Source organism: Opisthorchis viverrini (assembly GCF_000715545.1).
Source record: "Opisthorchis viverrini unplaced genomic scaffold opera_v5_746, whole genome shotgun sequence".
NCBI classification, from domain to species: domain Eukaryota; kingdom Metazoa; phylum Platyhelminthes; class Trematoda; order Opisthorchiida; family Opisthorchiidae; genus Opisthorchis; species Opisthorchis viverrini.
The window spans coordinates 45,432-56,599 of record NW_008752413.1 but is presented as its reverse complement, the minus strand read 5'-3'; the positions used below and the strand labels follow the sequence as shown (position 1 = coordinate 56,599).

General features: G+C 40.9%; 1 protein-coding gene across 1 annotated transcript in view; it reads right to left on the bottom strand.

Annotated features, from left to right (window-relative positions):
• Positions 1-6,086: 6,086 nt before the first annotated feature.
• T265_15695 (hypothetical protein) overlaps positions 6,087-11,168 on the bottom strand; it is a gene marked incomplete at both ends in the record, with an annotated part of 35,209 nt that continues 30,127 nt past the window's right edge. The window contains 2 exons of the mRNA XM_009178965.1: positions 6,087-6,132; positions 7,132-7,198. Of these exons, the coding sequence (XP_009177229.1) occupies positions 6,088-6,132; positions 7,132-7,198 (112 nt within the window). The remainder of the gene's footprint in view (positions 6,133-7,131; positions 7,199-11,168) is intronic.

The following is an 11,168-nucleotide window of genomic DNA, read 5'->3' as shown; positions in this document are numbered from 1 at the left end:
GAAGAAATCAATAGAACAGCAGGCTACTAAAAATAGGAAGCACGCCACAAACCAACAGATAAGCCGACCACGACGCAATACAGAACAAGAACGGGCCAATCAGAATCCAGGTTACAGCGCAAAGGCTGCTCTTTATAGACTATATAAACGCAGGCACGAAGAGAGGAACTACCCAACCAACAGCGCACTGAAGTCTCCTCGAATGGCGACGAAACGTTTGCAAATCGATTGCCAAGCTCGGCGAACAGATCAACAGCCACCTGATCAATTACCAATGGTCCAAGTGTTTCATTAGGGCACGAAAAAGCGTGTTGAGGCTCGTGTTCTACATTAAATCTTCTGCACTGCATCCTAGAGAAATTGTCATCTAAAACGTGTACTGTGTCTGAAATAGATTTTGAGGCATCCTGAGCGTTTGTCGATTGAAGTTGAGATGTCTCAATTTGGATGTGTTAGCTCTGGTTTCAGACCATCACTCACAAAACCACAGCGTTCGTCTGTGTCATAGAAATCTAGGAGAACGATTTGAAAATTTATGTATACTATTGAATGTACCAGTGATTTCATGCCGCCCGCTTAATAAAACACTCTTGTTTTTTACTTCAAAAGTTAACTTGATAACACCTGTTGAGGTTTTCGGCCCCATGCACCATACACCACGACCGGAAACATTTTCCTGACAAAATCTTCGCAAATAATTACAGAGCTAACCATTGAAGAAATATTTTTCAGGAAGCATTTTCCCGCTTAATGAAACCCGTGTAGCTACAGGCTGCGAAATACGGGCGAGATTCGTAACAATATACATTATCGTATAAATGCCCACGCAGTTGTTCTTTCATTGTTTGGTGTACGGCGCTCATTGCAAGTGGACGCTCAAGACAGGAGACTGGATTACTCCTATTTGCACCCAACATTCATGTATATGCACTAGTTTTCTTGAACTAGTGTGTAATTCCATGGATTCACTTAATCACCTTTGGCCACGTGCATCCGGGGGAGCAATGCCAACAAACGTGCGGTGGAGAGTTGCAGTGGTAAATACATTTAGTCAGAAAAATGTCCTTGCTTTGACATTGGTGGCTCATACGTATCAGGATACGAAACGGCAACGGAGATCAAAATAAGGTGTTAATGAGTGCGGATAGCAGCGAAGATAAAAATACCTCTCGGCTTTGCTACCAATTTTAGATTTTCTTCGCTAGAAGTTGGTTGTTTTAAACTTGATATCAATTTTTTTCTGACCTGTAAGCGAGAAAATCGATGGCATTTTATGAACAACATGGGATATTGCTTTTTCTGGTGAAGCCAATTCAACATCCAAGCATTTGTCTAATTTTCCTACGTAACGCAGCAGACAAGGGGTCATGAATAGGTGTGTTTGCCAAGTGTCGGCACGATAAAACAGGTGGAGACCCGAGCATCTGAAAAGCGACAACATGATACTCGAACAACGCATCGTGTTGCTTCAACGTGCGAGCAGAGCTTTGAAACTCCTCCGTAGAGAATATCGGGTGTGATGAGTGAACTGCATACATTTCCAATCAGCAATCATTTAAACAGCAGCCACAATTATTTTTCACCAGTTTTGTCTTCGACGCGGTTGAATAAATCACCAATAATCGCCTTGCGATTTGGTCGTTTCAGTGTAGTGGGGACTGAGGAAGTTTGGCTGCAGTTAAAAAACTTGTCAGGCCTCCAGTTTAGGTGGAAAATTTTCTTGGGCTCCGGTCAACCCTCAACGGACGCTCAATGACGTTTGAAAGTAGACGTCAGAATTGTCCATATCTGCTTGGCAAGCAGCAGAAGCGATTGCACCGAAAATGTACGGACAAAGTACCAAATATCACTGAGATGAAGGAGCACTTTTGAGGATTAAACATATATCAAATCCACAAGCACTTCCTGGACGAAAGGTAATAGCTCTGCATGGTGATTTGCGCATTACGAGTTGCCAGCGGATAGAACAATGTATTGAGTTAAATCGCAACAATCGTCACAGCACATCCCAAACAGGTCTTTTGAAATCTCGTGCAAGGTTTGCTCCATTAAGCAATCAACATTAGTTTGAACATTTTTTTAGTTCCGATGTACGCCCATCTGGAAAAAATAAAGCTGGCTTGCGATATTTCAACAATCGTGAAGCCAAGCAGATACCGAAGACTTATGTTCCACTACACCACAATGTGGGACGCTGTTAGTTTGTCACGAAAAGTAAGACTGCTCACATTTTTCAGGTGCCCTCAAAATTATACATACTGGAGCCTAGCTGCCTAATTTGTTCCACATAACCTGAAACACCCTAGCTACAGCTGTTCCTGTATTCTGTTGAAATTTGAGGCGCCGAAAGATAACTGGTCCGTGAAGGTCTGCTTGTTTTGAACTGCAATCAAGCTGTCGCACTGATTGCACGGATGACGCTGGAAATGAAAATGGTTTTACGGTTTTGCTTTGGTCCCATATTGAGCTTGAAGACAATTTAGAAGCAATTGCTTGAACATTTAACCGAACGACCTAGCGCTGTTATTGGCTATGATGCAAGGTCACTGCCACCTTACGTTGCTAAAGGTATTTTGTAATCGCGCTGGTCTACAGAGACATGTGGAGACATGTTCCTCACAGCGGGGATACCGTTGGAATTTGTGGCACATTGTGTCTCTGCAGTACATGTTACCGGTACTGAACAGGGATTCATGCTGATAAATGTGTGCGAAATAGTCGAGAGCCGAAAAAGGACAGTGACGCATCATGTAGGGATTCGGTGATATATGGCCATGTGCCGACGTCCCGTAAGGCTATATTCTAAGCAGAATAACCGTTCTCCGGTAAATTATTATGTGTGAATAAAGTTAAACTTACATAATTAAAAAAGCGAATGTTTTCCATCCCCATGCGTTGCGACAAGCGTCAAATGCAGCGGGGTAACTGCAATGCTTTCAGGGATATGACGCTAAGAAATCAGGTTGAATCAATGGCCCTATTTGATCAAGAATTTTAAGATTTCCTAATGCGGGCATTTTATGCTCTTTCCACAAATATGCACTGTTAAACAATATGAAGCAGGTAGCTCACATCCAATTTAATTTAGCTGAATTGCAAAGACAATGGCAATAACCTTTAAATAAACCTTTAAAATTATTTTAGCAGCGCAAGTGTATGTTCTTTGCACATGCCATCAATTAGTTGCTTTCTCGCGTACCAAAGGTCGCATTTAACTTAATCGAAAACAAAATGTTCAATGTGCAAAAAAACAGCATATGCTTTGCTTACCGAATGGCGCTCCTTTTGCTATGTTTTCTATGTTTTCAGACGACTCTTTCGTGCTGAAAGCTGTCCGCATATTGCATGACGGGGATCCACAATGGAGCTCTTTGTCGACAAACGTTCAACTGAATCGTTTATTTTATAACAGCAGTTTCTGAGATGCGATGATTGCGGGTCAAACATCTGGTAAAAAGCGCACATTACAAGGAGCTCTTTACTATCGCCGTTGATAACTTGTAGGATGCTCTTTTATTCTTAGCAGTTGTCTTGAAAATGCCGTGGTGGGGGGGTTGATCCAGCCACTTGAGTTTGAACGATTTTCGATAACTTTCACTAGGAAGATGGCGCCAAAAGGCATGAAGTTAGTGGGCGTTTCGTCCTCTGCTAAAAATATATGCAACGTATGTGGCACTAGCGCAGCATTATCCCATAACAAATAATTTTGGTCTTGAAAACCCAGATCACTGTGCATGTTGTGCATTTTTTCGTGTTCACTGACATTTTTGGCGGCAAATATTGGGCGATAACTAGAGAAAGACTGGTTGATGCAAGCACCTCTCCTCTGTGGACGTAGCTACGCTGCTTTCAAGCGGAATTTGGCAGGACAGGGAGTTTTTGTGTGGCTATGCCCACACAAATTACTCAGCGTATGTTTTTCGCTGTCAAATGTAAGGTTCCTTTGTCAGGCAGGCGATTGAACTATCCATGATTCTCATTAAACATGTATTTAATGACAAAAGCGTGAGGTCCTTGCTTTGTTTCTCTAGATTTTGAATAACGACAACGATTCACATTAAACAATTGTGTCGCGTTTGTTTTCAGAACGTCGTTTGCGGGAGGTTATAACGCAGCATGCAGTGGAACAAGAATTTTGCGTCAAAAGTGCAAATAACTGAAAAGGAGCCTAACGTAGATTAATGTGAATCGATAAGTGGTCAATAGTTATGAGTTAACTTAGAAGCGCTGCTGACAATTTACTGTTCATCTCTGCCAGAAATGTAAATAGTTGTTTTTGTCCCATATTGAGCCTAAAGTTGCCTTATTAGCCATTACCCAAACGTTCAACCAAACGTCCTAGAGCTGTCATTGGCCACGATGCAAGCTCAGTGGCAAAAGTAATTTAGTATCGCGCTGGACTTTAGAAGCGTGCGTGGAGTAGCGCTTATGTCTGTGTTCCTGCGGTACATGTTACCGATACAAACAGGTGTCAAACAACCGAAAGCCCAGAAAGGGCAGCCACGCATCAGCAATCACGTAGGAATTTGAGGATACACGGCAATGCTCTAATGTCCCGGATAGCTGGATTCTAATCAGATCAACAGCCTTCAAATAAGTTGATATTTGTAAACAAATATAAACAGGAGAAACTGGAAGCCGAGTGTTGTACGCACATGCGCATTTCCAAGAAACATATGTGATATTCAGGGTGGACAACGTAAATCATTCAAGGGTATGATGCTTTTGCATCTCTCTGAATCAATCCCACTGTTAGACTGTGGACTTGAATACTTATTAGCGCGGGTGTTTTTTGAGCTTTCAACAAATATGCGCCGTTAAACAATTCGCAGGAGGTAGCACTCATGCAACTAGATGCCACTGAAGGGGAAGGGTGATGGCGATCATTCTCAAATAAAATTTCAATCTTGTTATAGGAGCGTAGTTTGCTAGTCTTCAACAAAATGGGCGGTAACGATAAAGAAGCATGCTGCGTTAACGAACAATGCACATGCCACCAATTAATTACACTCTAGCATACCAAAAATCGCATTTGGCTCAATGAAAAGCAGTACTTTTTATGTGCAAAATGCATCACGTGCTTTTTTCACCAGATGGCCGCTGTAAGCTTAGGTCACTGCTCAAGAAATTCGTGTATTCAGACGGCACGTTCGTGCTAACAGCATGCAGCATTGCATGACGGCCAGCCGCAATAAGGCTAGCTGGTTTTGAAATACCTACTTATGTTGATTACTTCATGACAGCAGTTTCTCGGATGCGGTGATTGTTTGTCAAATATCTAACAAACAGTACAAGGAGTTCTTTACTAACGTCGTTGTTGACTTGTAGGATACATAATTATTCTAAGCTCTTATATTGAAAATGTCGTGGTGGAAGAAGTGGATCCACCCGCCGTGAGTAAACGATTTTTCATGACTTCCGCTTGAAAGACGGCACCAAAGGGCAGGAAGGTAGTGAGCGTTTCGTTCTCTGCTGGAAATATGTGTAACCTATGAGGCAATATTTCATCCTGATCCGATATCCATTGATTGTGGTCTTGCTGAAACAAGACCATCGGGTACGCGGTATGTTTGTTCGTGTTCACTGACACGTTAGGTTGCGAATGCCCGGCGATAATTAGAGAAACACTGGAGGGTGCATCTGGCTACGCTGTTTGTGAGCGGATATGGACAGGACAGGGGGTCTACACGAGGTTATGCCTCAGGTGTTTTGGCTCGGATATGGACAGGACAGGGAGTCTACACGAGGTTATGCCTCGGGTGTTTTGGCTGTAAACTGTAGAGTTCGTGTGCCAAGCAAAAGATTTGACTATCCATGATTCTCAAAAGACGTGTATTTTATGGCAAAAGCGTGATATCCTTGCTATGTTTGGTTACCGATTGAATAACAAAAGCGATTTACAATTAACAGTTGCGTCGCATCTGTTTTCATAAAGTTGTTTGTTGGGGGTTATAACGTAGAATGTAGGAAAACACGAATTTCGCGTCAAACGTTTAAAAAACTGAAAAGGAGCTCATTTTGAATCATGTGAATCGGTAAGTGTTACGTAGTAATGAGTTATTTCAGAAGCGTTGCCGACAATTTACCGCTTATATCTGCTCTTGGATGTTCAGTCGAAGGAAGACCAGTGGTCTGAAATCGATAAAACACAAAGTGAAACATATATCGAGCCTATGCAAAATTTAAACGTTCGGCGGCAAAAGAGCTCGTGTGAAATCAACCACACTGATATCAGTAAGGGGATTATGCGCAACTGGGACTTTCTGGTCGTCCACCTTGCACGCCTGGAAGATGCGATGCGTTTTAACTTACTTCTTGCGGAGAACACCACAAGGAGGGGCACAAACCTGTGTTTTCGGGAAACCGGAGGAAATCGGGCATTTTCGCTGGGTTTTGTTTGATTTAACAAAAGGCAAATTCAATGTAATGGTGAAGGATGACTTTCTGGCTCATAATCTGATACAAATAGTCCAGCAAAGATACACACTTAGGTCACCTGAACATGACAATCCTTGAGGTCTTTTCGACGCTCTGGAGTAATGCAGAGTTTCAGACCTTCTGCAGATTGTTTAATTGTGCTCGAGTATTAAAAAATCGGAAGGCGCGCCATGGATAGCGGACGACATTACTTCTCCTTTTTGAAATGAAAAGCATCTGATTATGGCCGAATACGTTTATTTCATGCTGTCTCACAACGTGTTTTCTCATCTCAGATGTTTTTAGTAGTAAGGCGCTGATGCACCTTTGAAGTCCCAAAATCCCGTGGAAAGTTGATTTAAGAACTTCCTCTGGTTTCGGTAGAAATTCCTCTCAGGTTTTACAGAAAACGATGATACAATTGCATGGTCAAACGGAATTTCTTTGAACCTTACCGCATATGGTGGTTGATTTACGACCAGCGTTTATTTTTTACCCAGGTATTTGCAATGTAAGTATCTGCACTGTAAGTGCGATTCAATATGCTCACTGATTTAAGCGTACACATGTTTGGTCGACTGGGTTTAGGAACAACGAGTTCTATTCACGCCGGTGCAAATCAACATGATCCAGATATTTTTTGAATGGCGAATTCTTTACAGGCACAAATATACAGTTGGACATGCACAAACGGTCAAAATCTGCTGCATTTACTTGATATCCATGAGCGACAAACCCAAGGTAGATGCCCATACAATAATCGCTGGTTAAAATCTCACAGCTGAAATAAGAATGAATAAAACTGGAAATATATCTTCTCACCTTAGTTTGGCACAGGCGCTAATATTACGTGATCGGGAAAACTACAGGTTACTTCAATTTTTCTAGATCATACTGCATAAAGCAGTAGCGCAAAACCAACCACTATTTCTCTCCATTGGACTTAAAGCAAATGCGGGTAACACGCACACTCTCAAGGAGCTCGTTTCTTTAGTGACTAGTAGAACACACCGTGTTCACTGAAACTAATGTAATTCTAGTTCTGTGGACGGTTCTGTGTATTGTCATACAGTGCATTCCTTGACGTCAGTGGATTGCAACAGTTTTCTGAACAGTTGGACAAACGTGTGCAAAGTTTCATCAAGGGGTTGACTTTTATTGACAGCATTTTCATCCGCGGCAAGAATGCACTAAACGTGCCTGTAGCCTTCCGGATTTCAACGTTGAGACACTGCCAATGTTAGCCCTGAGTCATGGTACCACTAAACGCAAGGTTCTTCATTGCCCACTGACAGATAATAACTGACTTGCGGTACAGTCGATCGACACAACCAAGGTGTGTTACCGAGACGTCGGAATATCCACTGACATCACTCACGCGCAAACATCTCCACCTCCTTAGACATGGAAATCCGGAGGCTTCCAACGCCCGCATATGGAACAGCGGCAACATGCTTGCCTCGCATGCGAAGTTATGGCGTTCAAACCAGAACACTGCAATGGGATATACACCACGAATGCGCTCTAATGAGGACGATTCTCTTCCTTTTGATGTGGATTCAGCAAGATAATTCATCGAGAACAAAAGAATGACTGATCAACCGACAGTCCTGCGTATGCATTCAGCTGTTGACGTGATTTCTGTAGTGTGGCGTTGAGTGCGTGAAACACAGCCCAGGTTAATACGTCGTATTAACGTTAATGCAACCATTGATACAGTTTCAATACATTTCTACTTAAACACAAACCAACTTCTCAAACGCAAAGTAGTCAAATAAAAGACCAGTTGAATTTGGCAAACAAAATCCACGTCTTCTTGAAAATCGGTCGCCTGGAACATAGTCTACAACCTGGTTATGTTGCGGAAACCTCTGTTGGGTTTTTAGGATGTAACCTAAACGGACAGTGGTGACTTCTTTCTGAACGGGTTTAGCCACTGAGCACTGTTTGTTGTTTCACTGGATTCACTTGAAGCTATCATGGTAAAGGTGTAGATTCATAACACATGGGCTGTTCATTTCTTGATATCCCTTTTCCAACATAAACAAGATGTTATTCTACCTTCTCCGAAGCATGAAAATTCACAGCGGTATTATTGTTTATACTATCTAACCCATCTTTCTAAAGTCACAGTCCTCATTGAAACAAGCGCATCACACGTTTTCCGTTTTCCGATAGGATTATTTTATCATCTCAAATAATGCTTCGCAGAAGATTCCCTGATGGCGTACGTTGTGTTGTTATAATATCCCACATAACAGGATTCAACCACACGGACCACATTTGACAAAGATTTTTCTTCTACAAAGTGACTAAATCCTACCATCCTGCTCCTTCAAAAAAAGAACCATAGTATCCTTTTTAGGACGCGTTGTTAAAAATTTTCTCGTTTACCACCCGGTCTTAGTCCAACCCCTGCAGAAATTCTCCATGACACAACTTTGAATTAAATTTCTTATTCCAGATTAACGCAAAATTCAAGGATTTATTTCACACTTCTAGCATCTAACAAATGAATATAATGGCTTGGAAGTAAAGTTTGGCGCGACTGAATGCAAAGTAAATAAATGCTGAATATCGCTATGTAACAGTGGTGCAAACGGTGTGCCCATAACTGCGGAAATTTGGATAGACAAGGCATTTTTGAATAGCACCCGGTAGCGTCGATTTAATTACAGTTTTTAAACATTTAACAAACGTCTAGAACTTATGAAACTAACTTCCTTCTGGTGGTTTTCCGACTTGATCAGTTTGATTAGACAAGAAATCAACGCAGTAAGATAAGAAATTACAACATTTTGAGTCTCTATTATTGTTTAAAGTCATCTGCTGCAAAGTTATGCCGTCCCAGCTACAAACTTGACGCACCCGCTGTTTATGTGGACTGATATGAGAAGATGCAAACGCTCATTATTCACTCTACACTAACAAATATTGAAATTGTGTTAAACCATATGAGATTGTACATTATCGTTATTTGGTTCAACCAAAATTCGTGAGACTGTGGGAAGCTTGGCCATTTGATACTGGTATATTTTTTAATATAGAAACCGTGTGTTAAACCATATGAGGTTGTACATTATCGTTATTTGGTTCAACCAGAATTCGTGAGACTGTGGGAAGCTTGACCATTGGATACTGGTATATTTTTTAATATAGAAACCTAGAAATGAACACTTAAATTTGCAACTTCTTATTGTTGCCTTGAAAGCCAAAAAGTTTGCTTATGACTTCTTGGTTCGGTACGCTGCGTTGGAACTTTAAATGTAACCATATTATCCATACCACTTGAGCTTACCTGTTTTCAGATATTGTCACTCTTGAATGTTGCAAATAACGGACGTTATATCCACGGTTCAAAAATAAATTTATAGTTTCTGATAAATAATTGTGATATTGGCTTTCGGAAATACAACGTTAAATGTTGACCCACATGCAACTGCAACCCTTGAATTCGTTTTGTATTTTAGCGCAACCCGTGTTTTAGCTAATTAATGTTTTTCGCTTATGTTAAACGCACGCAAAATACAGGTCTTTTTAAACGCAGGGTTTAAGCGCAAGCTTTATTCAAAACCACGTTGAATCCAAGTTTTTTTTAATTTTATCCATGAAAATCAAGGCCAGCGCGCGTGCACATTCACCATTCATCTTTGCCGCCGACTGTTATGCTGTGCACATTGTTACGTAGTGTTACAAGGCCGTTGTTTTTCTCGCAAGTTCTCAAACTTGCTTATTGCTCAGATAATTTCATAATCAACCCTAAACCAAAAAGTGTTATATATTCCATAATTCTACTTGGGGTATCGCAATGTATAGGTCTTCTCAGATGTTTAAAAATGGACGCTGAATAACTATTGATTTACTTGTTTCTAGTTAGCTTGAAAAGGGATCATTTTGAGGTATTAAATACTGCAAAATTGGCCGTGTATACTTTCAAGTTTTCAGTGTGTATTCAGGAGGATTTTTGGGTACGGGTTTGGACAATTTTGTGTAACAAAAGAAATACATTACCGCGGGAGAAGTGTCGTTAGGTAATCGAATCAGGTACTAACATTCTTTCAGCGTGTACACATGAAAATAAAGACGACGAAAAATTTTCAAATATAATGACTGATCATTAGAGCGCAAGCATATTTTCTTCTTGGGGACCTCAGAAACGTTTTCACTCAACTGCATTATTGCGTGGCTAACTGCTTACTCTGAAGGCATCTGGTAAAAATTTGTATACGAGTACGCAAAAAAATGACTATATAACTTATTTTTACAAAGGACTTCAAAGTGCCCTAACAGCGTTAAGGCATGTCCTGTAGTCCATAAACGCCATGCGCAATGCTTATGTAGACCTAATGATTCACAATTCAAGTGTGTAACGTCAAATTTGATATTGTTATCCTTGGATAAAATATCTGAACGCTTATTTTCAATTTTGAGACGCCGCTAACGCAACGCACTTGTTAAGGTTTCTGCAGAATGTTGATCTTATGGTGACTCGAGATAATCTTTTTTACTTGGGTGTTGATGATAAAAGTGTCCGTTGCACCTTCCAAGGCGACTATGCCTACATTTAATATGTTTTTACGCCAATATGTACCGGTTAAAACTGCTCTATGTATGTCAGTTCGAAAGTAATTAAATACGCAACAAAATTGCAGGTGCGTCATAAGGACGTGGAATCTTGTTGATACCACCTTCAGCACCACAAAACCTAGAATGAAAGTTCATCACGCGAGCAATGCAATGAACAGGAAAAT